The sequence below is a fragment of the Hyla sarda genome, chromosome 1 (assembly GCF_029499605.1).
Source record: "Hyla sarda isolate aHylSar1 chromosome 1, aHylSar1.hap1, whole genome shotgun sequence".
Lineage (NCBI taxonomy): Eukaryota > Metazoa > Chordata > Amphibia > Anura > Hylidae > Hyla > Hyla sarda.
The window spans coordinates 170,425,054-170,452,711 of record NC_079189.1 but is presented as its reverse complement, the minus strand read 5'-3'; the positions used below and the strand labels follow the sequence as shown (position 1 = coordinate 170,452,711).

Here is a 27,658-nt window from a genome sequence, read left to right as displayed (position 1 = left end):
TATAGAAATTGGGGCCCAAGTTGCAGCTAACTTAGTGGCAAGAAGCGTCCCAATACTCTGTTTAAACACTCCAAACTGAAGCCATCCCACACATACCAAGATGCCCTCATATACACAATTTCCAGTTACTGTAATTCTACAGTCTTTAAGAAACACAAATTTGAGTTTGAAGTTTCACAACAAATATTATACGTAAACTTTATATTGTACATAACTGTCTTCTTTTACACTAGAAGGAAACAAAATGTAGAAGTGCCCACCTTATGGCAGTGTTTCCCAACCAGTGTGCCTCCATTTGTTGCAAAACTACAACTCCTAGCATGCCCGGACAGCCAAATGCACACAGATAAATAGCCTTATGGCAGGGTCAAGCGGGGAACATCCGCAACATATTTCATGCTGTGGATGCGCTGGCGGCACCTGTTGGGTAGCTTTGTGTGTCTGCTCGTATTGGCCGATTTCTAAAGCAGGAAATATGCCACTGTAGTGGTCCCTCTGTGACTGCAATCATTAAATACGCTGCGGATGCACGCCGTGTGTGTGACCCTGCCCTAACTCACTATTCACTGCACAACACCCTGCAGCTCCTGAATTCCCAGTCTATGCATTATGGAATCAGATTAGAATCTGTCATTTTGCAGTCTCTCCATGAGCAGAGTCAGATCTGTCAACAGAAGATTTCTTCTACCTAGTCTCCCTTAAAAGAACACAGCAGATTTACCTTCAGGGTTAGTCTATCCCCTAAACCATCAATTTATCTGTTTCGATTAGTTGTCTGCTTCCTGAAGGAGAGAAATATCAATACAGCATCATAATACCAGCATAATGTTCCACAGTTTATTCAGTGACCTTGGGGGGGAAGGTGGTCTGTACCAAAATTAAAGCTGGGAACGCCTGGTAAGAAAAAACCTACAAAAAACATTTTGGGAAAAAATGTCTTATTTCCCCATTTCTTTTTTCTTTCCACAGGCTTTTTAAATTATTTATTTTTAGTAAAACATGGGGTATGGAATAGGTTCTCAATATGTTAATAAGATGGCGCTGATACAATATAAATTTAAGGCAGGGTCACACACAATGTGTATGCAGTGTAATCCGCTGAAAATTGGGAAATCCGCTGCGTATTCTTCTGTTAGCTGACACACAGAGCTAACTGTGACGTGCCAGGTAGCCCTGTATGTCAGCTAATAGAAGAATATGCTGCATATTTCACGCTGCGCAGCGTGAAATACATTGCATATAGGTGTGTGTTTGTGTGACCCTACCCTCATGAAAGACATCTTTTGGTAAGGCTGGAGAACTTACAAAATGTGCCACAATTTAAGCCAACTAATAGTTGGTCTAAACTTAGATGTACAGTGGAAGGCTACGTTCACAAAGAAGGTCAGCCCAGAAAACGTCCAGGCAGACATTTTGCAGACAGCAGGCACTGGCAGATTATTATGGGCAATAGGACTGTCCAGAAATGCACACAATCTCCATAGACAATGAATTTCTGGAGCGGATTCCACAGAAAAAGAATTGACATGTCCATTCTTTCTGCTGAGTCTGAATTTCCGGACACAAATTTCCGGCACGCAAATTTTGCTGTGTGCATGATGCATCAGAATCCCATTAAAAAACAATGGGACTTTGCTGTAATGGAATTTCCAAATGGAATTTTCCGCTGGATTCCGCTCATATATTCCTGCTGTATTCCGCTAGAAAACTCCGCCGTGTGAACATAGTCAAAAATTCAACAGATTTATCAAACCCCCAAAAAATTGAAAAAAAGAGCTGTTGCAGACTGACGTAGCAAAACAATAGACAACTTTATTATTAAAAAGCACAATTTAAAACACATAAATGACAAGGAGGAATGGCAGCTGAAACAAAGGACATCTCCTGAAAAAAGTGCATGAACCTGCAAAAGTGGCAAGTGCCACACACTGTATAGCTAATTAGTGAGGTGAGTATATACACACACACACGTTGCACAAAACATATAATGTATATGTGCCAGTAAAGAAAAATGTAGGCAACAGTATGAGTACAAATAGGTATTATACACCCTATCAAGGTGCATTAGTGCAAAAGGTGCAAGCTGAAGAGATACCCACATGCGCAAAGTAGATGCGCAACCAGGAGACGTCCAACCCTATGACCGTTTCGGACTGGAGTCCTTCTTCCGCTCCCGGAAGAAGGACTCCTGTCCCAAACGGTCGTAGAGGTGGACGTCTCCTGGTCGCAAATCTATTTTGCACAGGTGGATATCTCTTCAGCTTGCACCTTTTGCCCTAATGCACCTTGATAGGGTGTATAATACCTATTTGTACTCATACTGTTGCCTAAATTTATTTTTACTGGCACATATACATTATGTGTTATTTATGCTTTTTAATAATAAAGTTGTCTTTTTTGATACGTCAGTCTGCCACAGCTCTTTTTCCTATTTTGGGGTTTGTGTTTTTTTGCAGACATTACATGGTCCACCTACATGTGCCCTGAGTGTACATAAGGGTGTTACATCCCCCCCCCCCCCTACAGATAGGGTTTCTTTGCTTGTGTCATTGGTACTCAGATTTATCAAACAGCCTGAGCCATTTTGAAAAACATGGCACATTGTTAGATCAGTCTAAGTTATGCTTTTAGTAAATCATGGGCATGGTGGGAGTTGAAGTTTTGCAAAACTGGAAGGCCACAGTCTGGAGACCTCTATGTTAAACTATGGGATATTGTAGTTCTGTGTTGAAAACAAATGGCAAGTTGCCAGACTTGATAACTACATATAGGATTCCCCAAAGTGTAAAATGTAAGTGTGCCTGTGCCAGTATTTGGGCTATGGCAAACTCTACTGTATATGACCGATCACACAAGACAGTTCTGCCAGTTTCCCCACTAGTTACAGTTTACAGACAGTAACCACATATGGTGGGACAGATGAGTTCTGATGCTTGTAATAAGTTATTTTTGTAAAATATATTTTAATAGCAATTTTATGTGTTTGGCTTCTGAAGCTTCTATGTATCACTGTATAGAACAAACTGCAGAATCCAAGTTAGTGAAATCAGTCTGATCAAATCCCCATCAACTTCCTTTTTTTTTTTAAAGATCAATCATGATAAGACGTGCAACAAAATGAAAATTTTGGTCCCAAAATTTGGGATGTGCTTGGCCGGAAACTCAAACTGACTCACCCCGCTCACTCTTATAATTTTTTTTTATAATCGTATTAAGTGGTGTACCAAAATAAAAAATTTTGTCTGAAACCAAGAATTATGAAAGTGCTGCTTGACGAAAACCAAAACTGACCCAAAACTACAACCCCCAGCAGGTTGCGCTACAGAGCAGTGATCTGCATCCTGTGGCTCTGTAGCTGGTGCCCTTGCAACATGGGACTTAATGACCAAGGGCGTACATATACACCTTGGAGCCTTAAAATGTCTGATGCAAGCGCAGTAGCTGATGGGCAGCAGTAATACCAGTGCTGCCTGTCATTAACCAATGCTGATCAGTCAAAAGGAATGAATGACTATTGCGAGTTAGCTCAGGGTGCTTATCAGGCCCCCCTGCAATGTTATAGCAGGGATCAGATGAGGTAAAATGGTAGTGAAGGGTCCTTTTACCTGCAGAATAAAGATAACATGCCATTTTTACCATAAAGTGCACTGTGTCAAAACAAAACCCCCCAATAGTTACAAAATTGCTGTTTTCTTTTAAAAGTCCCCCACAAATAATTTTTTTGGTTTCGCTGAACATTTTTTGGTAAAATAAAAAGGTGTTATTACAAAGTACAATTGGTTTGTGCAAAAAACAAGCCTCATATGGGTCTGTGGATAAAAAAATAAAAGAGTTATGGCTCTAAGAAGGTGAGGAGGAAAAAACGAACACGCAAAAACAAACGACATCCTCAGTTGATGGCTCCAGTGGGTTCAGAACATCATCAAGGAAGTAAACCCTATAAGGGCCGAGGAAAGCATGCTTTTGGTATTTGACACCCCTAGTAGGCTGACATTTGCTCCTTAACTAAACCAAAGAACCCCTTTCTTTATATAAAAAAAAAAACACACACACACACACACACACACCCCGCCCCCCCAAGGTCAAGTTAGTCCAGGTGACTCTGCTGTAAGATTATCTTTAATATTAGGTAATATCCCCTTGCAGACACTATCAGCAGCCCCCTGTAGACATTAGTAGTAGCCCCCCCCCCCCACTTGTAGACAGCAGGCCCCCTGCAGACGTTAGTAGCAGCCCTTCTGTAGACCGCAGCCCCCACCCTTGTAAACAGCTCACCTGCGGCTGTCCTCTGACGGGTGCTGCTGCCCCGTTCTCCCGTCCCCATAATGGCGTTCTATGGAGGAGCATGTGACATACACGTCACTCTGCTTCCTCCGTAGTGTTAGGCTGGGCGCAGTGGAGGAGGTGGAGTGACGTGTGTGTCACATGCTCCTCCATGGAACGCCATGATGTGGACGTGAGGATGGGAGAACGGGGCAGCGGTATCGGGACATCCCAAATCAAAACCTGTGTAGATGAAGAGTGGAGCAGTTGCCCATAGCAACCAGATTGCTTTTTTTATATAAAAAGTCCTCTGAAAAATAAAAGATGCAATCTGACTGATTGCTATGGGCAACTGCTCCACTCTTCATCTAGACAGGTTTTGTTAAATCTCTGAATAATTTTGCAGCCACTGTACAATGAGTGGGGTCAGTATGGCTTCCTAAAACATCCATTCTTTCACATACCACAAGCACAATAATTCTAAAGCTATCAATGCCCGATGCTAGGTCAAGCTAGGAGCAATTACATCAATTGTAATTCTTCACATATACACAGTCCATTAGAGGGAAAAATATATAGACTTCCCAGAAACACTGCTCTATAGGTGTGACTGGCCATGACTTCTGATAGAAGCCTGTAATCCTCTTTCACTGTACAATATCATCTAAAATGTTTATGGTTCCAGTAAAGCTGGAGATTTTTTTTTCTCTCTACAGAAAATTCCACAACGATCTGGACCCCTACGTTGAATGTACAGAGACAAAAAGGGAGATCAGATAGTATTTTCCGTGTGAGCAGAGAGCACAGATGAGTGCTATCAGACAGGAGAGAGGAGTGCTATCAGACAGGAGAGAGAGCGCACAGAGGAGTGCTATCAGACAGAGGAGAGAGCACAGAGGAGTCCTATCAGACAGAGGAGAGAGCACAGAGAGTCCTATCAGACAGAGGAGAGAGCACAGAGGAGTCAGTCCTATCAGACCAGAGAGAGCACAGAGGAGTCAGTCCTATCAGACCAGAGAGAGCACAGAGGAGTACTATAAGACAGGGGAGAGAGCACAGAGGAGTGCCATCAGACAGGAGAGAGCACAGAGGAGTGCCATCAGACAGGAGAGAGCACAGAGGAGTACTATAAGATGGAGGAGAGAGCACAGAGGAGTACTATAAGATGGAGGAGAGAGCACAGAGGAGTCCTATCAGACAGGAGAGAGCACAGAGGAGTACTATCAGACAGGAGAGAGCACAGAGGAGTACTATCAGACAGGAGAGAGCACAGAGGAGTACTATCAGACAGGAGAGAGAGTACAGAGGATTATATTAGGTATTTTAGAAAGGTTAATGTTTTGTCAAGATGTACAACATATAAAAAGTTTTTGTATCTGACAGTGCCCATTTAAAACTCAGCTCTGTAGGATAATATACACCCGGAAAGTATCTGCAGCATATGGATAAGGTATATTACACTTTGCTGACACTGTATTCCACTGTACATTTTTCATCAACAAATCTAGAAGGAAAAGCCACAGCAAATACGCCATATGGGAATTAATTCTAAAACACTATTGGGCAACAGACATAAAAAGGAGATTTATCAATCTGTGTAGAGGAAGAGTGGAGGTGTTGCCCAAAGCAACCAGATTGCTTCTTTTATCTTTAAAAAGATCGCTGAAAAATGAAAGCTGCAATGTGACTGGTTGCTAGGAACAACAATGGCTATTACTTATAAGAGCTGCAAACACTGGTGAAGTCAAAGCAGAAGCTGAAATGAATTCTCCTCATCCTAAATGTGAGGCAGCATGGCTCCTCCGATGAATACCACTTCTACTTCCTCTCTGCCAGGTGCCCATTCTAGGGCACTCACCGATCCGTCAGCAATGCTTGCATTTAATAGCCGAGGATTAGTTGTAGACTTAAACATTACAAGCAAGACAAAAGATGTGCTTAGTGCTTACCTGTCACATAGCGGCTTCCTTACCTCTGCTTTATGAGATTTCAACTGAGGTCCCTACTAGAGATGAGCGAACTTACAGTAAGTTCGATTCGTCACGAACTTCTCGGCTTGGCAGTAGATGACTTATCCTGCGTAAATTAGTTCAGCCTTCAGGTGCTCCGGTGGGCTGGAAAAGGTGGATACATTCCTAGGAAAGAGTCTCCTAGGACTGTATCCACCTTTTCCAGCCCACCGGAGCACCTGAAAGCTGAACTAATTTATGCAGGAAAAGTCATCAACTGCCGAGCCGAGAAGTTCGTGACGAATCAAATTTACTGTAAGTTCGCTCATCTCTAGTCCCTACTCTGCCTAGCCACCATGTAACCAGACCAGTTTTTCTCTTGGTGAATACTCTCAGAACTTTACTTGGTCAATTGTATGCTACTGACACACATCTACCAAGACACATGTGTCACAATATAGTGAGGTCCAGGAATTCTGCCTTTGACATTTATTACATTGTTATATAGTACAGTTGAAGAAACGGAACATTTATATCAAGTTCAACCGAGGAGGTGAGGGGAAGGAGCATGGGAACATAAAAGGGAGCCAATTTAGTGTAGAAGATGTGTTTCAGTTAGGGGACCAAGTTCCCCCAAACACCACTACAGCCCAATTGGGCAGCAAAAATAAAAATAAAATAAAAACTAAAAACACGCAGTAGGGTTTCCTAAAAAGATTTTGGGAGAATTCATTCTTTGAGAAAAATCCCACCAGACTGCATTGTTGTGTATAATACAGTGCACGTCCGTGAGATCCTACCACCGATGATACGGACAGGGCCTTATACAGCTATCATTTACAGAGTATATATACTTTTGATGGACAGAGGATGCGTGGTAAAGGCCTTTACAGCTCTGTATCTCTCTCTCTCCATTGACAGCAAACAGATTATGCACACTGTACCTTGTCAATGAAGAGGGCAGAGAAAACTGTGGTAAATGGAAGCTGACGGCTGATCAGTGAGATTACGGATCAGAATATCAGCCAGACCCAGCAGATTAAACTATGGCTCGCTAGTCATAGAATGAACCGAATGCACAGTCATTCCATCACAGAAGATCTGACCTCCATGGAAGTTATAAGACTACACAACCAGACAGCAACTGTAAAATACGTGCAGATGTATAGAAACAATAAGGGGCAACAAAATTTAGGTTCTAGTGTATGAATGCTGCCAGAACTGCAGAATTTCTTAGGATGGATGCTACTGTTTTTTCTGTGGTAAACCTGGCCATCAAGTTTTAACCTTATGTTTACCATACAAAGCTCCAGACACTAAACATTGCCATAGGGGTTTAAGAGAGTGTCCTTTATGCCTTCCTCTGGCCAGTGTACTTCAGGATGCTGACAGCAATGTGCCCAGGCTGCATAATAAATCTAAAATAAAGCTTCTACTCACCTCCCTTGCTTTCTCCTAGCCTTCAGTATCATTGCCCAGTCTTGGCAGCTGCAGCACCTCACTGAACTGCAGACCCTGGGGGAGATTCATCAAAACATGTGCAGAGGAAAAGTGGACCAGTTGCCCATAGCAACCAGATTGCTTCTTTCATTTTTGAAAAAAGCTTCTGAAAAATAAAAGAAGCAATCTGATTGGTTGCTATGGGAAACAGGTCAACATTTTCTTAGCACAGGACTTTATGAATCTCCCACAATGGGGGAGATTTCTCAATCAGCCTGAAACCTTAATTGTCTGTTTTTTTCTTGTCTGCTTTGATATCTTAACCTTTAAGGACCCAGGACTTATGAGTACGTCCTGGGTCCCACACGGTGACCCCACATCATATCGCGGCGGGCCCGGCGTCCTAGTGAAGCCGGGACCCGCCTCTAATAGCGCGCGGCACTGATCGCGGTGCCGCGCGCTATTAACCCTTTAGCCGCGCGCTCAAAGCTGAGCCACGCGGCTAAAAGTGAAAGTAAAAAGTGCCGGTTAGCTCAGGGAGCTGTTCGGGATCGCCGTGGTATAATCGCGGCATCCTGAACAGCTGTTTTTTTTTTGTTTTTTTTTTAACACAACTGGTCCCTAAAGGAAGTCATGGATCACTTTCTACAAAAAATTAACTAAAGCCTGGGGCAGAGAAATCCCAGGGCACAATTTCCCTAAAACTTAACTTTTAATGGTGCTCTAATAGCTCTAATTTATTTTATTGTATTAATGAAATTCAACAGTAAATACTTACCTGTTTGTAAATGCGATCTATATATTCTAGAGGTGGACACCTAATGTAAATTCATATTACATTCTAGATATATGGTCACCGCATACCTGATAGAATGAGAGCCATTTTATCAAAATTGGTGCAATATGTAATTATGCAGAGTTATCCTATATGGTAGCGCAGGCGCATGGGCGGCCGGGGGGCTGTGTGTGGTAGTGCAGGCGTATTGCGGCACTGACATGGCAGAGTTTCCAAGTTCGTGCGCGGCAGGGACACTCTGTATGGCAGCGCAGGCATATCAGCCCAAGGAATAATTCTAAGTCCGCGCGCGGCTGTGAACGAGGCGGCCCTGCGATCATGTGACAGATCACATGAGCGGGCACAATGCGGAAGTATGGCGCACAGCGATTACAGGTAAGGTAGCAACACAGTGATTGGACAATCCAGGACAGGTAAACCGGAATGGGTTTATGTGATTGGTTCCTCATCATAAAGCACTCAGGATAGGTTGATATACCTGTCGCTGAGTGATGACAGCACAAACAGACCATATATAAGGAAGTGCTTTACACGTGGGAAGGTGTTTGCCCATTGTTCCTCCTGAGGACGATGCAGTAGCGCCGAAAGTAGTAGAGGGGGGCAAATGTCAACGTTTTAAATCTGTCAAGGTTCACTTAGATAAAGGGAAACTGCAGTTCCCTATACATTTACCATAGTGATCTTACTCACAGTTACCAGATTACAGTGAGCCCTGACATAAGGTTTTAACATTTTGGTCACAAATTATTTTATTAGAGCACCATTAAAAGTTAAGTTTTAGGGAAGTCTCCCTGTAATAGGGATCTTGTGCCCTGGGCTTTCTCGGCCCCGGGCTTTAGTAAATTTTTTATCCTGAACAGCTGTAGCACAGAAGGAAGGTCTCTTACCTTCTCCTGTGCTGTCCGATCGCCGATTGAATGCTTCAAGCCTGAGATCCAGGCTTGAGCATTCAATCGCCGATAACACTGATTGATCCATTCCTATGGAGATGCATCAATCAGTGGTAAAGATCAGTACATGCAATGTTATAGCCCCCCCCTATAGGAGCTATAATATTGCATTAAAAGAGTGTAAAAAAAATCATTAACCCTTTCAATTATCCCTTCCCCTAATAAAAGTTTGAATCACCCGGCATTTCCAAGAATAAAAAAAACTGTGTAAATAAAAATAAACATGTGGTATTGCCGTGTGCGGAAATGTCCAAATTATAAAAATATACCGCTTTTTAAACCGCACGTTCAATGGCGTACGCGCCAAAAAATTCCAAACTCCAAAATAGCGCATTTTTGATCACTTTTTATACCACAAAAAAGTGAATAAAAAGTGATCAAAAAGTCTGATCAGAAAAAAAAATGGTACCGCTAAAAACTTCAGATCACGGCGCAAAAAATGAGCCCTAATAGCGCCCTGAACACAGAAAAATAAAAAAGTTATAGGGGTCAGAAAATGACCATTTTAAACGTATAAATTTTCCTGCATGTATTCATGATTTTTTTCTGAAGTGATACAAAATCAAACCTATACAAGTAGGGTATCATTTTAACCGTATGGACCTAAAGAATAAAGATAAGGTATCATTTTTGCCGAAAAATGTACTGCGTAAAAACGGAAGCCCCCCCAAAACTTACAAAATAGTGTATTTTCGTCAATTTTGTCGCACATTGATTTTTTTCCCCGTTTCACCATAGATTTTTGGGTAAAATTACTAATGTCATTACAAAGTAGAATTAGTGACGCAAAAAATAAGCCATCATAGAATTTTAGGTGAAAATTTTAAAGAGTTATGATTTTTTAAAGTTAAGGAGGAAAAATTGAAAATGAAAAAACGGAAAAAGCCGGGTCCTTAAGGGGTTAAGGAGCTCTTGTAAAGTAAAATCTGAGCTGTGATTGGTTGCTAAATATTGATAAATATGGGCTATTATTAAACTGGTGCCATTATATCCCGACAGACAATAATGGCATTCATCTAACAGATACATCATAAAAAATCTCACTGCCTATCCATTATACACATTTCATATATGTTTGACAGACGCCACAGTTGGAAATATCCATATGGATGTCCCGTTACACGTGACTGAAATGTGGCAGAAAAACAGTGCCAATAGCTGTTGCAGTTTGGTGGCCTCATCATTATGGATCTGTCATAGTTTCCATTAAAAAAAAATACACATTATCCTGGTGTATACATTCAAAGCAAGCCAAGAAGTGATGTAAAAACATCTATACCATTGTGGTTGTAACAGGAGATCAGCATGCTTCCCACTGAAAATAGTCTGTATGATGGGAAATATAGTATGTCTGCATTACCCTACAAGTACTTCTTCCTGGACATTAGTAAAGTAAATGCTAAGAATGTAGCATTTACCACTGACTAGAAGAATCCAGAAAGTATCAATTTTAATTGAGAATTCTAAATGTTTGCTTAATTTTTGACTGGCGTTCCTTGGAAGTTCTTATCGTCTGACTCTTAAAGACGTATGAGCAACCCCTAAAGTCCACAGTCCTGAATGACTACTCACACGACACTGTGTTGTTATCTAGCCATTGGAAGCTGGATTTGACATAAGCAAACAACAAGAAAACAATTGTTGACAATAAATAAACAGCATATACATGCAGGTCCCTCTGTGAAACATGGATAGATTGTAAGCTCTAGTGAGCAGGGTCCTTACTCCTCTTGTATGTATGGGAAATTAGCGTGTAACTGTGGAGTACCATATATAATAGAGTATAAGCCGACCCGAATATAAGCCGAGGCCCCTAATTTCACCCCAAAAGCCCAGGAAAAGTTATTGACTCGACTATAAGCCTAGGGTGGGAAATGCATCATATCCCCCCCCCCCCCCCCTTCATCATCACCGCCTGTCAATCCCTTCATCAGTGGTCTTCAACGTGCGGACCTCCAGATGTTGCAAAACTACAACTCCCAGCCACTGCGGCCTTTGTGATCATCCAGACCCCCCCCCCCCCTTTAGTTTAGGGCTGTCCATTTTCACCGGGAGGGCCCCTTTTCCGTGCCCCGGGCCAGCCCTGGACTAGTGACATTGCCTTGACAACGACGCACAGGGATGTTCATGCGCAGGCTGCGAATAAACATCCCTGTGCGTCGTCGTCAAGGCAACGTCACTAGTTTGGGGCAAGCGCAGAGAAGAGGGCCACCCCGGTGAAAATGGACAGCCCGGAATGACTAACCCTCCCCACCGGACGGTCCCTGCAGCATAGGTGGCCCGGACCAGCTCACCCTTCCTTCCCACCGAGGGTAGGGGAGTAGAAAACTAAAGGGGGGGGGGGGGTCTGGATGATGACAAAGGCCGCAGTGGTCTTCAACCTGCGGACCTCCAGAGGTTGCAAAAATACAACTCCCAGCAAGCCCGAAAAATCGTGCTGAAAAACTAGGCTTATACTCGAGTATATACAGTATGTTTGTGCTAGATTAATCACTTATTATTCAGCAACCTTTTTATCAATTGGCCAGTGGGCCATACTGTACCTCTTGAAGGCCTCTGATGGATTTCGTTCACATTCTCCAGGCTGTAAGAGTTTCTGAACAGTAGGGTCATTGAGTTTATCCTCGAATCCTGGCATGTGCCCGCCTTGACAGATCTGTTCTACCAGCGCCCTTATGAAGTTTCCCACACAGAGGGTGTCAGAGTCTTGCGCCTTGCAAAAGTGAAAGGCCAAGACCTGGCGGTGCAAGCCCCGTTGTAAACCTGCAGGCGAGCTCGGCCATAGCAATTCCGTACATAGAGCTGTTTTCCCACTGCCTGGACCCCCGACAAAGAGTAATCCCCAGGCTGTGCCCTTGCCAGTGCTGCCTCCATTGCTGCCAGAGTTTGCCACCAGTGACAGTTTGTTTGCTGTGCTTGAAGTGCAGTTTGTCTTCTCTTGTAGACAGTGCTGGAGCTTGTGGAAGATCCATTCCCTGCAGTAGAAAGGTTTCCCCTGCAGCAAACTCGTCTGAGCCATTGTAGCTATTGGTTGGGAATTCGAGCTCTCACACCAAGCCGTGTTACTTTAGCAGAATAAACCTCGGGGCACAAGATAGAGCTGAATTCCAGTAGTGACATATCCCAAACAAGAAAGGCCAGTGGAATGCAGGGTGAATTCAATGGTTCCAGTAAATGTCACTACGCAGATAGGAGACTCTTACAATTCTCCATGCGTCTTCCCCCATTTTACTATGATGGCATTAGACGCTCCCTGCTCATAGTTCTGCTTACATCCTCGAGTAATACTTTGCAGATGGTTCACAAAGTCAAGTACTCTCATCACTGCATCTGGATTTCATATAACTGTGCATTCTTTCTCTACAAGAAGGACACAATACATCTGGAATACAAGGGGGAGAAGGGGAGGGGGGGAGAAAAGACAGCCGTTAGTATGTATTAAAGCCAACTGCTTATCACATGCTACAGTTCATACACGGGCAGCATTTCAAAAACTTTATTAAAAGAGTTTACTTGTGACATGGCAAGTCATGCATTTCAAATCTCAGAAAAAAGGATAACAGAACATACAACCAACATACAGATTTATAGCATCTCTAAAGCAACTTCCAGCATGCCTGGACAGCCAAAGGTTATCCCGGGCATGTTGCGCATTGTAGTTTTGCAACAGCTGGTGGCACCCTGTTTGGAGAGCACTGCCATAAAGTAACATACCAAGCAAAGGTTCATAAATATTTTTGTACTGAATACTATACTGGGTCAATTCAGCAACAAATCTTTTATTAAAGGGGTACTCTGCCCCTAGGTATCTTATACTCTATCCAGAGGGTTCGGCCGCTGGGTCCCCGTGATCTCCTGCACGACGCCCGAGTAAGCTACATGAACGGAGCGATCTCTGCTCTGTGCCGGATTACTAGCGACCACAGCCAGAAGCTGTGGCTGTCAGGCCCCCCTCAATATCTCTCTATGGGATATAACGTTATATCTTCATCTCACATAGACTTGAATGGGGTACTCCTTTAAGTGAGAATATATAGATACAGTGTGTTTACGATGCAATACAGATTGATTTCTATATTTAAGATTATCTAGTATGTATCACTATAAGTACTACATTAGTCTGTTCCTTCATCATGCATGCCCATGATTAGCTAGTTTTTTTTTATACAAGCATGACGTCACAAAAGGTGGTGCCAACTGGTTTTATATATAAGTCAAAGTTCATTGTTTGATTTCAATGCCATTACTGTATTAGGGATCGTGGCTAATCCAAAACGTGACGGCATTTACACCTATGGTTGTTGTGTTCCTGAAAAGATACAGTAAAAGTTATTCCTGGTTTTACCGCACCTCTGATGCTGACTTTTTCTAGCAACTAATCTATGTTCACACTATTTTTACACTATTCCCACTGTTTTCATGAAATCCACAACATGGGAAATGTAAAATCCCTACCAAAATTTACATGCAATTTCAATTTTTTTCCCATAGAAATCAATGGAACTTTGATAATCTGTGTCAAAAACCATCTTTTAACGTAAAAGGGGTTATCCAGGAATTTATTATATATATATATCTCTCAACTGGCTCCAGAAAGTTAAACAGACTTGTAAATTACTTTTATTTAAAAAAAATCTTAATCCTTTCAGTACTTATGAGCATCTGAAGTTGAGTTGTTCTTTTCTGTCTAAGTCCTCTCTGATGACACGTGTCTCGGGAACCACCCAGTTTAGAAGAAAATCCTCATAGCAAACCTCTTCTAAACTGGGCGGTTCCCGAGACACGTGTCATCAGAGAGCACTTAGACAGAGAAGAACAACTCAACTTCAGAAGCTCATAAGTACTGAAAGGATTACAATTTTTAAATAGAAGTAATTTACAAATCTGTTTAACTTTCTGGAGCCAGTTGAGAGATATATATATATATATATATATATATATATATATATAAAAAAAAGTTTTTTCCTGGATAACCCCTTTAATGTAGATATGTGTTTTTTTTTGTTTTATAGTTTTTTTGCCAAAATATAATAATTGTATTCTTCGAAAAACTCAGTGTGAATACAGGCTTCAGGCTTTGTTTACACATGCATTGCGTCTTTCAATCATAACATTCATGGACGGTTCTGTTTGATTAACAGCAACAATGGTGTATTATTTAATCCCGTTTTATTGTTGACACAAGAAAGTAATATATTTCAGGAAGAATATAAATGCCCATAGAAAATAAACTTTGCAACTCTTCTTATAGATCTAAGTAAGTTCTGATGGGCCTCGTGTTTACAGCAGTGTAGTAAAGTGAAGTTTACAGAAACTTCTAACCATGTTGGCCATCTGTCCCACATTGATGTCATGGCATGGGTCCACCATTATGTAGCTTTGGCGGCCACCCGGAATACATTGTGATGACATTACATATCTACATTCTATTGTAAACATAGACCATGGATATAGAAAATTAAGAAGTGACAGTAACAAAGTTATAGACTTAAACAAGTAAGGCTAGATCACGTGACCTTAAATGTTAATAGTAGAAAAAGGGTTAAAAAAAACAGACATTAACAGATAGAAGCTGATGTATAAACAGATTTAGGGCAGGGTCACACACCTAAACTGATATTGGTCTGTTAAAATATTTTAACAGACCTTTCCAAATAAATAATTTTAAGGGTAGGGTCACATGTAACGGATCCACAGCGTATTTTACCCTGCAGATCTGCCAGTGACCCGACCCTATAGTTCGTCTCCAGCTGTTCCCAACCCGTGTGCTGCTCACAGCAGCAATCCACTGCGACAAGCAGCCACACACGGACCTGCGAGTAGCCGCGCGCACTCACAGTGTACTCAAACATCTCCGAGCGGCCGAGATGTCTGAGTACACTGCGCATGCATGGCGACTCACTCGTCCCTGTGTGGCTGCTTGTAGCAGTGGATTGTCGCTGCAAGCAGCACACAGGGGTTGGGAACAGCTGGAGGCGAACTATAGGGTCAGGCCATCGGCGGATCCGCAATGTAAAGTACGACGTAGATCCGTTCCGTGTGACCCTACCCTAAATAAGGAACTGTTGGCATCTGTAAACATCCATTTAGATTTATGGAACTTTGGATGACAATAACGGATCACACAGTAAGTATTTTCCTAACCCTGATGACATAGCCTTAGCGGCATCTATATGAATCTCAGAGAACCACTTTAAGGTTTTTTCATACTTTTATGGTTTTTTAAAAAAAACACCACAAATTTCAAGCCAAACTTCTGACTCTTTCAAAAACAGCTCATGTATAATACATAGTAATAACACATTTGGAAAAAGCTACAATAATGACAAAAATAAAAAATAAATAAAATAAATAAAAACACAACAAAATGCTGAGTGTGATTTTAGCCTTAATCCATTTTCTGACTAGAAGATGTATTAGTGTTAAATAGCTCTTCAACAAGTAGAAGAAAACTGAATGACACTAAACTCCCTGTCCTAATTCTAACACTGGTGGAGGTCCATGAGCTGGGACCCTTGCCCATCACTAGAATGCAGAAAGTTTGGCTTTCTAGTAGGGCTGGGCGGTATGGCCAAAAACGTGTATCGCGGTATTTTTGTAACTTATGGCGGTTCCACGATATATAACGGTATTCCCCCCCCCCGAAAATTTTTTTATTATTAGCCCAGCGCTGCGCTGTCCCCATCGGGGTACTACTCACGTCAACAGCAATCGCTGCTCTTCTCGTCCTCCTGTTTGTTGCTGCCGCCGGCGCTGACTCTCTATAGCTGTATCCCTATGTCCGAGCTGCAAAAGGTAAACAAAAATAAACTTTAACGCACGTTCCTACGTCGGCCTTACGCTCTTTCTGGGGACGTGAACGTCGGACAGTCGTCAGCCTATCACCGGCCGCAGCGATGTCACCGGCTTCTTACATAACAGTGCGCTCAACATATCACCGGCCGAGGCGGAACATTGCTGTGGCCGGTGATAGGCTGACGGCTGCCCGACATTCCATTCCTTTGGAACCTAGTCCAGACTGACGGGGAAGGCGAGTTAAAGTTTATTTTGTTTACCTTTTGCAGCCCGGGCATAGGGATACAGTATAGAGCAGTGGTCTTCAACCTGCGGACCTCGAGATGTTGCAAAACTACAACTCCCAGCATGCCCGGACAGCCAACGGCTGTCCGGGCATGCTGGGAGTGGTAGTTTTGCAACATCTGGAGGTTGAAGACCACTGGTATAGAGTCCCGGCGGCCGCAACAAAAAGGTGGATGAGAAGGGCAGCGCTTGCGGGTGATATGTGAGTATTTACCCCGATGGGGACAGCGCAGCGCTGGGCTGATAATTAATTGGGGGGGTGGCAGAACAGCACTCGCGGGTCATATGATTAGTTCCCCGATGTTGGGACAGCGCAGCTGACAATTCATTCATTCCCGAGGGGGAGGGGCCAAACAGGTATTGCGGTATGGGGAAAAATTCATATCGTGCCGCACAAAAATGTCGGTATTCGGTATGAACCAGTATACCACCCAGCCCTACTTTCTAGGTCTTTGAGATAAGGCTTGTGTGAGCTGTCATAGGAATCAATGAGACCGATTCCTAAACCAGTGCTGCCAATGTTAGCTTGGAGATCTCAGATTAAACTGAAGGGAAAGGGGGGGGCTTGTTGGGGAATGGTGCAGACGACGGTCATAGGAACACTGGAGAGACATAAGGGTCACCAGCCGGCAGGTGCTTTAAAGAGTACCTGTCATCAACAAAAACTTTTAATATGTTGTTCATAATCATTAATGAAGAGATATTGTAATATATCTTCATTAAAAAATATTAATATTTATACCAGTTTTTTCATGTTATACTTTTGGCCACTAGGGGTCACTCTTCTATGCCTGGTCTGCAGGCAGCTTCCTATGCTTTTCATAGTAAGTGTACAGCTTTTAGGACTAATGCTGAAGGGCTCTGGTCCTTCCACCGGAAGTTCAATGCTCTCAGCTCAGGACTCGCTCCCAGCCTGTGAGCTACAAGCCTGCACATGCCTCTCATATAACAGCCAGTCACCACCCCCTCCCCCCTGCTCTGTGTTCTCCCTGCCCCTCACCACACGTTATCTTATACATTGTACTATCTCACTGCACTCCCTGCTCTGTGCCCCCCCCCCCCCCCTGACATTCATCTTAATCACTGCCTCTGTAATTGCTCCCTCAGCCACTGGTTCTCAGCATTGACTTTTTAGTGCAGAGAGACACAGGAGAGAGAGAGAGAGAGAGAGAGACAGGCTGCCATCCCTCACCTGTACTTAGTCTGTATGCACACTGCAGAGCAGTGTTTCCCAACCAGGGTGCCTCCAGCTGTTGCAAAACTACAACTCCCAGCATGTCTGGACAGCTGTTGGCTGTCTGTGCATGCTGGGAGTTGTAGTTTTGCAACAGCTGGAGGTGCCCTGGTTGGGAAACACTGCTGCAGAGGGAGAGCAGCATACAGGAAGACTGGCAGAAGCTGAGTCCCAGCCAAGCTTCATGTGACATCATGCCTGCTGGGACCCGCCTCCTTCCACCCCTCAGACAGTCAGTGTTCCTGAGCTAATGAAGAGGGATAAAAAAAAAGGTATTTCCACAGAGTTTTAAACCTCAATGAACACAGGGATAGGCATAGTTAGAGAAGGGGACAGATGGGAAGGGGGATCAGGAAAAGTTTAGATGATGACAGGTACTCTTTAAAGGAAAACTGTGAAACTTGTTCACATATCTAGACAGCTACATATCTGCTATCACTATACTGTTTCTGTCAGTTGTCAGACTTAAAGTACAATATCATGGTTTCCTGTGAGCCCATAACGACAAAATAGGAAACGTCTGAAGTAACTAATATATAGTCACTGCCTTTAGTACCCAGAGGTGCTGACAATTGTGTAGGTTGTGGTGACAACAGGCTGTTGTAGGAGTCTAGTCTGCTGACTGGCCCACATAGGCCAGAAATCCATATCACCTAGTTATAGTAACGGCTATGTAGGGCTGGGCGGTATGGCCAAATATGTGTATCGCGGTATTTTTGAAACCTTTGGCGGTTCCACAGTATATAACGGTATTCCCCCCCTTCCTCCCCCAAAATTATCAGCCCAGCACGGTCCCCATCGGGGTACTACTCACGTCACCCGCAAGCGCTGCCTCTTCGTCCACCTGTTTGTTGCGGCCGGCGGCACTGACACTCTATACTGTGCGGTATCCCTATGCCCGGGCTGCAAAAGGTAAGCAAAATAAACTAACGCATGTTCTGACGTCGGCCTTACGCTGGGGACGAGAAAGTCGGACAGCCGTTAGCCTATCACCGGCCGCAGCGATGTGCCGCCTCGGCCGGTGATAGGCTGAGCCCACTGTCATGTAAGAAGCCGGCTTCTTACATGACAGTGCGCTCAGCCTATCACCAGCCTGACTGGTGGCTCTCAGACGTTCCATTCCCTAGGATGCTGACCTGGACCGACGGGGAAGGTGAGTTAAAGTTTATTTTGTTTACCTTTTACAGCCCGGGCATAGAGATACAGTATAGAGCAGTGGTTCGCAATCTGCGGACCTCCAGATGTTGCATAACTTCAACTACCAGCATGCTAGGACAGCCAACGGCTGTCCGGGCATGCTGGGAGTTGTAGTTTTGCAACATCTGGAGGTTGAAGACCACTGGTATAGAGTGTCAGAGCCGGCGGACGCAACAATCAGGAGGGCAGCGCTTGCGGGTGACATATGTGAGTAGCAGCGCTGGGCTGATAATTTGGGGGGGGGGGGGGGCAGAACAGCGCTCGCGGGTCACATGATAACTCATTCATTCCCGAGGGGGAGGGGCCAAACCGGTATTGCGGTATGGGTTAAAATTCATATCATGCAGCACAAAAATTTCGGTATGAACCGGTATACTTCCCAGCCCTATGGCTATGTATACAATTCCTTTATCTGCGTATAGTTGCAGACACTATTTAAAGGGGTGTCCCCTGCAGCTACAAATAAGACCCCACAATCTCTACATCATGTGGATTTTAGCATCAGTATTATTCCAAACATTATACCAATCCCCCCCCCCCCCCCCAGCAGAATACAGCTTCTCCATGATTGTGACGCTGTGACTAACAGGGAATCTGCAGAAGGGTGGACACCACATATATACTGCTGTTGATAGCTAGGACAGCATCATCAAGGGCTCCCAACTTCCAGCCCTCCATTTCTGTCCAACCAGATATCAGAACGTTAGCATTCCTTGTGTTTGTAGAACAAACAGCACTGGAAATAACATTCTATTTATCAATTGCAGAGGAAAGAGGACACAAACAGCGCTCTGCTATATACAAGCAGGATGACAATATCCAGCGTACGGACTAAAGACTGGACAGAATGCATTAGCATATGCCAAGCTCCAGATATGGTTCTTCTCATATGTCACTCTGCATTACATTCTAGACAGAGGTCATGTGTAACATATAGTGCAGACAGGACGGAGTTAAGATGTCCATAGCAACAAATACCCCTCATCCATCAGACAGATACTATATCTACCTGAGCGGGTGTAACTGACCAAAAGGAAACATGCCCCACATGCCAAGGCTGCCCTCAGCTTCTTGCCCATACAAATGTCCTTAAAGGGACCATAGCCATACAAGCAGCCTACAGCAGTCCAGCCAGGGTGCTAATTCAGTAACTCTTCTTTATCATTCATCTTTCTAAGGGGGGGATTCCCTGATAGAATTTAGATCTCTCAGCACTTTAGAATGGTCAATAGGGGGCAGAATGTTGCCTGAATATTAGCCAGCTGGATGAAATGGGGTCAGCGGACGTGATATCACTTCATAGGGAATCTAATACGTGGTGTCGTTTATAGGGACTAGTCAGGTTACAGATACCCTATAAGGATGCAGCTGGCATCTAGCAGGCCAATGTGGCACCATTACATTGTATAGTGTGAGTAATTCATGGTAAGGACTAATAATAGTAAATGAAGGTGATCTCTATACGTCACATTGGGGGGGGGGGGGGGGGGGGCAGTAAGGTGCCTCCCAGTGCCTGCATGCTAAGTGACAGCTGAAGCGCTGCCTGCACTATTACCAGGGACAATACCAGCCTCATCCTCACACTGGTGCCAGGAAAGATGGTACAAGGCATACATATAAACAGGGGCTCCAGCTGCAGGCCTGGCAGCACCTAAATAAACTGTACATGGGCACTCGCATCACTCTGGTATGTGGTACATGGGCACAGGCTTCATGTCTGCTATCACCTAGGTAAGACATACATGAGGACAAGCTGCAATCTTGGCATCAACTAGGTAAGATGTATACAGACACGCTGCATGCCTGGCATCATTCTGGTATGTGGCACATGGGCAAATGTTAAATGCAGGGTACTCAGGCCCACTGCAAGCCTGGCATCACTCAGGTATGTGGTACATGGGCACACAGTACCTTGATATGTGTTACAATGGCACACACACTGTATTCCTGGCATCACACCAGTATGTGGTACATGTGCACACACTACATGCATGGCATTACCCTGGTATGTGGTAGGTGAGCACACGCTACATGCCTGGCATAACTTTAATATGTGGTACATGAGCACACAGTACATGCCTTGCATTACCTTGATAAGTGGTACACAAGCACACTATATCTGGCGTTACCCTGGCACACTGCACATCTAGCATTTCCCCAAAACATGGGCACAGACTGCATGCCTGGCATCACTAATATATGGTACCTGGCATTACCCTGGTATAAGGTAAACTCTATAGACCTGGAATCACCTCAGTATGTGGTACACAGGCACTTTGCTGCATGCATGGAATCATTCCAGTATGTGATACACAGGCACGTATTGCATTTCTGGCATCACCCCAGTATGTGGTACACTGGCACACACTACATGCCTGGCATCACCCCAGTATGTGGTACATGGGCACACACAGCATGCCTGCTATCATCATGGTATGTGGTACACAGGCACACACAACAAGCTTGGCATCACCATAGTATAAGGTACATAGGCACACTCTTCATGCCTGGCATCACCCCAGTATGTGGTACATGGGCACACACAGCATGCCTGCTATCATAATGGTATGTGGTACACAGGCACACACGACAAGCTTGGCATCACCATAGTATATGGTACACAGGCACACTCTTCATGCCTGGCATCACCCCAGTATGTGGTACATGGGCACACACAGCATGCCTGCTATCATCATGGTATGTGGTACACAGGCACACACAACAAGCTTGGCATCACCATAGTATAAGGTACATAGGCACACTCTTCATGCCTGGCATCACCCTAGTATGTGGTACATGGGCACACAGCATGGCTGCTATCATTATGGTATGTGGTACACAGGCACACACGACAAGCTTGGCATCACCATAGTATATGGTACACAGGCACACTCTTCATGCCTTGCATGACCCTGGTATGGGGCACACATTACATGCCTGGCATCCCATTGGTATATAGTACACACTAAATGTCTGGCATCACCCTGGAATGGGGTTCATGGGCACACACTAGATGCCTGGCATCCCCGTGGTAATGTGGCACACACTACATGCCTGGCATCACCCTGGTAGCTGGCTCCTGCTCAGCCTTCTACACATCACACAACCCTATGACAGATCTATATAAAGAGACATCTGGGGAAAAGTAAGCAGAACTTGAAGCAGGACGAGGCTGGTGGTGGAAAGTGTGGCACATGCCCGGGCACAGCGAGGAGAGGATGTGCAGTGTGCTCCAGGGCATTTATGACCCTCTTCCTCCAGCTCCAGCCATCCGTGTCTGGCCGAGCAGACACACGTACACATACAATGACATGTAGAGGGGGAGGCGGCTGTGCGCAGCTGGATGTGGGGGGCTCCGGGGGCACCACCATACACCGCACACACACTCCGGGATACTCACCCCGCACAGCGCTCCCCGGCGCTCCACTCCCCGGGGTGCTCGCTCTTTGTTTCCCCTCTTTCTCCGGTTCACAGTCTGGCTGTGCAGCGGCCGCTCCTCCCAGAGACTCGGGGGTCTCCGCCTACAAACAGCAGGAGGGGACGGCGGCCATACAGCATGCTGGAAGCGGAGGACACTCTGCCCGTGGCCGCACCCACCGGCCCACGTCACGGCTTCTTCCAGCCACATTCCCGTCTCCAGGGCTGGACAGCGGCTCCTCGGGTGCATCATGGGAGTTGTAGTTTAGGCCACTTTGCGGCTTGCTGGCGTCACGTGACTCGGCGTCCTGGTGTAACCCGCTCTTGTGGTGGCCTGGGTGTCACCGTTAAAGGGCTGATCCCCAACTATTGTCCCCTGTTATCAGCCAGGCGGGGCAGGGAATTCACTGGAATACATTATTATTACAAAAACGAGGATGAGGTCACAGCATGCTGGGAGTGGTAGTTTCTCTACAGCTGCAGGGATATATATATATATATATATATATATATATATATATATATATATATATTTTTTTTTTTTTTTATGTCAGAAAGTTATTGAGATTAGTTTAATATTGTGAACCTCCTGATGTTGCAAAACTACAACTCCCAGCATGCCCGGATGGCCAATAGCCAAATATAGCAAATTGTACCTTTCTTGGAGCGGATGGTGGTGGCCAAACTTATATAATTTATCAGCTAAGTGTCAAGGAGGCGGAGCAGAGCTGCTGAAATGCTGCAGACTGGTTACATCTCCTCACTCTCCCTCACCTCCCAGCCTTTACTTGATAATGTACTGTGGATCAACTGCGCTCTGTACACTGAAGGAAAAAAGTATTTGATCCCCTGCTGATTTTGTACATTTGCCCACTGACAAAGAAATGATCACTGTATAATTTTAATGGTGGGTTTATTTGAACAGTGAGAGACAGAATAACAACAACAGCAAACATCTATTTCAAATGAGTGATACATTTATTTTAATAAAGTAATAAGTAATCCCTTATCAATCATAAAGATTCCTGGCTCCCAGGTGCCTTTTATATTGGTAAAGAGCTGAGATTAGGAGTACTCTCTTAAAGGGAATGCTCCTCAGTTTGTTACCTGTATAAAAGACACCTGTCAACAGATACAATAAATCAGATTCCAAACTTTCCACCATGGCCAAGACCAAAGAGCTTTCCAAGGAACTCAGGGGCAAGTAGGAAATTGTCTAGAAGACCATCGCCAAGCAGCTTGGTCAGAAGTTTACAACAGCTAATGCAGTGGTGACTATGGTCCCAGCTGCCTAGTGATCATTGACAAGATTCTTCCATGTAGTTCTGGGTTATATCCTATCAATTCTCATGATCAATAATTGCATTGTCATGAGTCGCACCGCGGCCGGTCATGCTGGCCGTGGGCATACTCACAGTCCGTCTCCCCTGTACTGCTTCAGGGAAGGGCAGGACTGCGGCCAGCATGTCCGGCTGCGGTCGCACTCAGTCAACCGGCGCTTACTTACCTCTCTGTGCTCCTGGCTCTTCTGCTTCGTCTGACTGCTGGCATGCGTTCACCCGTTTCCTAGGGCATGCACATACCGACTCTCTGAAATTTAAAGGGCCAGCGCACCGGTAATTGGTCCTTGCTGGGTGCTGACCCTATAAAGTGTGTGCACTTTCTCTTGACCCCTGTGCTTCCCCACTGTTCTTCCTTGGTTCTTCTCGGTATTCCCTGGCTGCAACATCACTCCCCATTTCTTGACTGGCATTCCGGCGAAGTCTCTCGCTGGGGACAAGACTGTCTGACTCGCTGTCTGGTGACCCCACAACTGAAGTGTTCCATGCCTACTCCTTTTCTGCCTCTTCCATATCAGGACTCTGCAGATTTATTCTGCGAAAAACAGGCTGAGAGTCTTCCTCCACATCGTCCCTATGACTGTCCGATTGACTTTCAGCCTGGTTCTACTCCGCGTTCTACTCCGCGTGGAAGAATCTACCCTTTGTCGGCTCCTGAAAATAAAGCCATGGCAGAGTATGTCAAGGAGAATCTCCAGAATGGATTAATCCTGAATCTTCTTCCCCTGCTGGTGCTGTATTTTTCTATGTGGAGAAGAAGGATGGGTCTCTTCGCTGATGTATTGATTGCCGGGGGCTCAATAAAATCACGATCAAGAACAGGTACCCACCAAACATTGATTTCTGAACTTTTTGACCGCCTGTGGGGTGCCAAGGTCTTCTCCAAACTGGATCTAAGAGGAGCATATAATTTGATCAGAATATGGGAAGGAGACCAATGGAAGACAGCCTTTAATACCTGTGACAGGCATTTTGAATACTTAGTGATGCCATTTGGTCTCTGTAACACCCCAGCCATCTTCCAGGAATTCGTCAATGACATCTTCCGGGACCTCCTTTCTACTTGTGTCGTGGTGTATTTGGACGACATCCTGATCTCGTCTAACTTGGAGGTTCATCACACTCATGTGCGCCAGGTCCTGCAACGTCTTCGGAGTAATCGTTTCTATGCAAACTCGAGAAATGTCTCTTTGAGAAGACTAGTCTACCGTTCCTTGGCTATATTGTTTCTAACCAAGGCCTTCAGATGGACCCTGACAAACTGTCTTCTGTTCTTAACTTGCCATGACCTTCTGGTTTGCACGCTATACAGCGCTTCATTAGATTTGCCAATTATTATCGACAGTTCATACCGCAATTCTCTACGTTGGTAGCACCTATTGTGGCACTCACCAAGAAGAATGGTAACCCCAAATCCTGGCCTGCTCTGGCTGAAGAAGCTTTTTCCCATTTGAACTTAGCTTTTGCTTCCCACCTATTCTGACGAGACCTGACCCAGAGAAATTGTTCTTTCTCGAAGTGGATGCCTCCTCTGTAGGTGCCGGTGTGGTTCTGATCCAGAAGAATTCCAGTAGTAAAACGGTGACTTGCGGGTTCTTTTGACATTTTCGCCAGCTGAGAGGAATTACACCATTGGAGATCGGGAACTCTTGGCCATTAATCTCGCCCTGGAAGAATGGCGTCACCTTCTGGAGGCTCTTCTTATCCTGTCAATATTTACTCGGATCACAAAAATCTCCTGTCTGCTCAACGACTGAATCCCCGACAGGCAAGATGATCACTTTTCTTTTCCAGATTTTATTTCTTTATTCATTTTTGGCCAGCGGCCAAGAACTTTAAAGCTGATGATCTTTCTAGGTCCTCCAATGTGGTGGGCCTGGATACCATGCTATGGCATATTGTCCCACCTGACCGATTGAGGTTGCGCCAGTTGATCATCAGCAAGTACCCTGGGGGAAGTCTTTTGTGCCTGCCCGCCTAAGACTAAAGGTGTTGAACTGGGGACATTCTTCTTTGCTGGCCGGACATCCTGGAGTACGGAAGTCCTTTCTGCTCATTTCCCATCCTTACTGGTGGCCGAACCTGGAACGTGATGTTACCAATTTTGTTCTTTCCTGCACTACCTGTGCCCGTGACAAGATTTATCATCTCAAGCCTGTGGGTCTTATACAACCTGTGCCCATTCCGGAGTGTCCATAGACACATATTGCTATGGACTTCATCACGGATCTGCCATCCTCCTCCAACAACACGGTCATTTGGGTGATTACCGATCGATTCTCCAAAATAGCCCATATTGTACCTCTGCCTGGACCTCCCACTGCCCCACAGCAGGTGGGTCAATTCTTCCGGCATATTTTTCGCCTTCATGGATTGCGTTTACACATTGTTTCTGATGGAGGGGTCCAGTTCGTCTCCAAATTTTGGCGAGCTCTCGCTTCAAGGTCAAGTTGGACTTCTTTTCGGCATATCACCCACACACCAATGGCCAGGTAGATAGGGTGAACCAAATTTTAGGGGGTTATCTCCGCCATTTTGTTACTGCGTGGCAGGATGATTGGGCCAATCTGTTACCTTGGGTGGAGTTTTCCTATAACCACTGGTAATCTGAGGCTACAAGACCTTCTCTATTCTTCATTGTCTACGGTCGCCAACCTCTCCCATCTCTTCTGCTGCCCACTGCTTCTGGGGTTCCTGCTGTTGATAATCAGGTTCGAGACTTTATGGCTATTTGGCAGGAAACCCGACTCTCTCTAGTTCTTGCTTCCTCCTGCATGAAGTCTCTGGCCGACAAGAAGAGAAGGCCACTGGTCATGCTGGCCACGGGCCTACTCAGAGCCCATCTCCCTGTACTGCTTTTGCAGCAAAAATTTACGGCTACAGTCGCACTAATTTAGCGGGCGCTGACTTATCTCTCCACGCTCCTGGCTTCTCTGCTTCCTTTGACTGCCGGCATGCGCGTACCCATTTCCTAGGGCCCGCGCGTGCACCGGCTCTCTGAGATTTAACCTGCTCAGGACCCATGTCATACCGGTACGTCATGGGAACCTGGTAGTTAAGGACCCATGACGTATATGTACGGCCGTGGGAATTTCGGTCCCGGGCGGGGACTGGACCGGGGTGACTGCGGATATCGATCAGCAGACACCCCGCGCAAATGCCCAGGGAGAGTCATCAGACTCTGCGATTTGCGCAATTCCGGGTCATACGGGTCTATTGTGATTTGGTGACCTGGAAAATAAGGGGGATTGGGGTTGTCCAAGACACCCACGATCCCCCTGAAGGGATAGGAGTGAGTTGGCAGGGGTGCCACCCCTCCTATCCCTGTCGTATAGAAGCGACGACCAATAGCAGATCGGGGGCGGGGGGGGTTAACTTTCGGTTTCCCCGTTCTGTCCACCCACAATAGGCGGGGCAGGAGTGGGAAACTGATGGGGACCGGTAACGAAGTCCACTTACCCATCAGCCGCGGCGGAGGCTACGATCGACGGTAGAGATCGGCAGCAGCAGAGGACAACAATGCAGCTCCCTGGATCGTACGGAAGCCGATGAGTTGCCTAGAGTGGTCTCTAAACTGTAGCCCTACAGATGTTGCAAAACTACAACTCCCAGCATGTCCAGACAGCTGTTTGGGCATGCTGGGATTTGTAGTTTAGCAACAGCTGAAGGGGTACAGTTTTAGACCACTACACAGTGGTCTCTAAACTGTAGCCCTCCAGATCTTGCAAAACTACAACTCCTAGCATGCTCATACAGCTGTTTGCTGTCTTGGCATGCTGGGATTTGTAGTTTTGCAACGTCTGGAGGGCCACAGTTTGGAGATCACTGTGCAGTGGACTCTAAACTGTAGCTCTCCAGATGTTGCAAAACTGCAAATCCCAGCAAGCCCAAACAGCAAACAGCTGTCTCGCCATGCTGGGAGTTGTAGTTGTGTACCTCCAGCTATTGCATAACTACATCTCCCAGCATGCCCTTCGGCGATCAATACATGC

The 27,658-nt window shown here is 45.2% G+C and overlaps 1 protein-coding gene across 3 annotated transcripts in view; it reads right to left on the bottom strand.

The window, feature by feature from the left end:
- Positions 1 to 22,615, bottom strand: part of ANKRD50 (ankyrin repeat domain containing 50) — a 66,001-nt gene extending 43,386 nt beyond the window's left edge. The window contains exons 1-3 of one of the 3 annotated variants that reach the window (XM_056563774.1): positions 22,310 to 22,615; positions 16,099 to 16,184; positions 11,942 to 12,780 (exon numbers count right to left, since the gene is read on the bottom strand). In XM_056563774.1, the coding sequence (XP_056419749.1) occupies positions 11,942 to 12,417 (476 nt within the window). In that variant the 5' untranslated portion in view covers positions 12,418 to 12,780; positions 16,099 to 16,184; positions 22,310 to 22,615. Of the gene's footprint in view, positions 1 to 7,652; positions 7,775 to 11,941; positions 12,781 to 16,098; positions 16,185 to 22,309 lie in introns of those variants that run through there. The other 2 variants (XM_056563764.1, XM_056563784.1) reach the window with 2 other exon arrangements.
- Between the last annotated feature and the right edge of the window lie 5,043 nt (positions 22,616 to 27,658).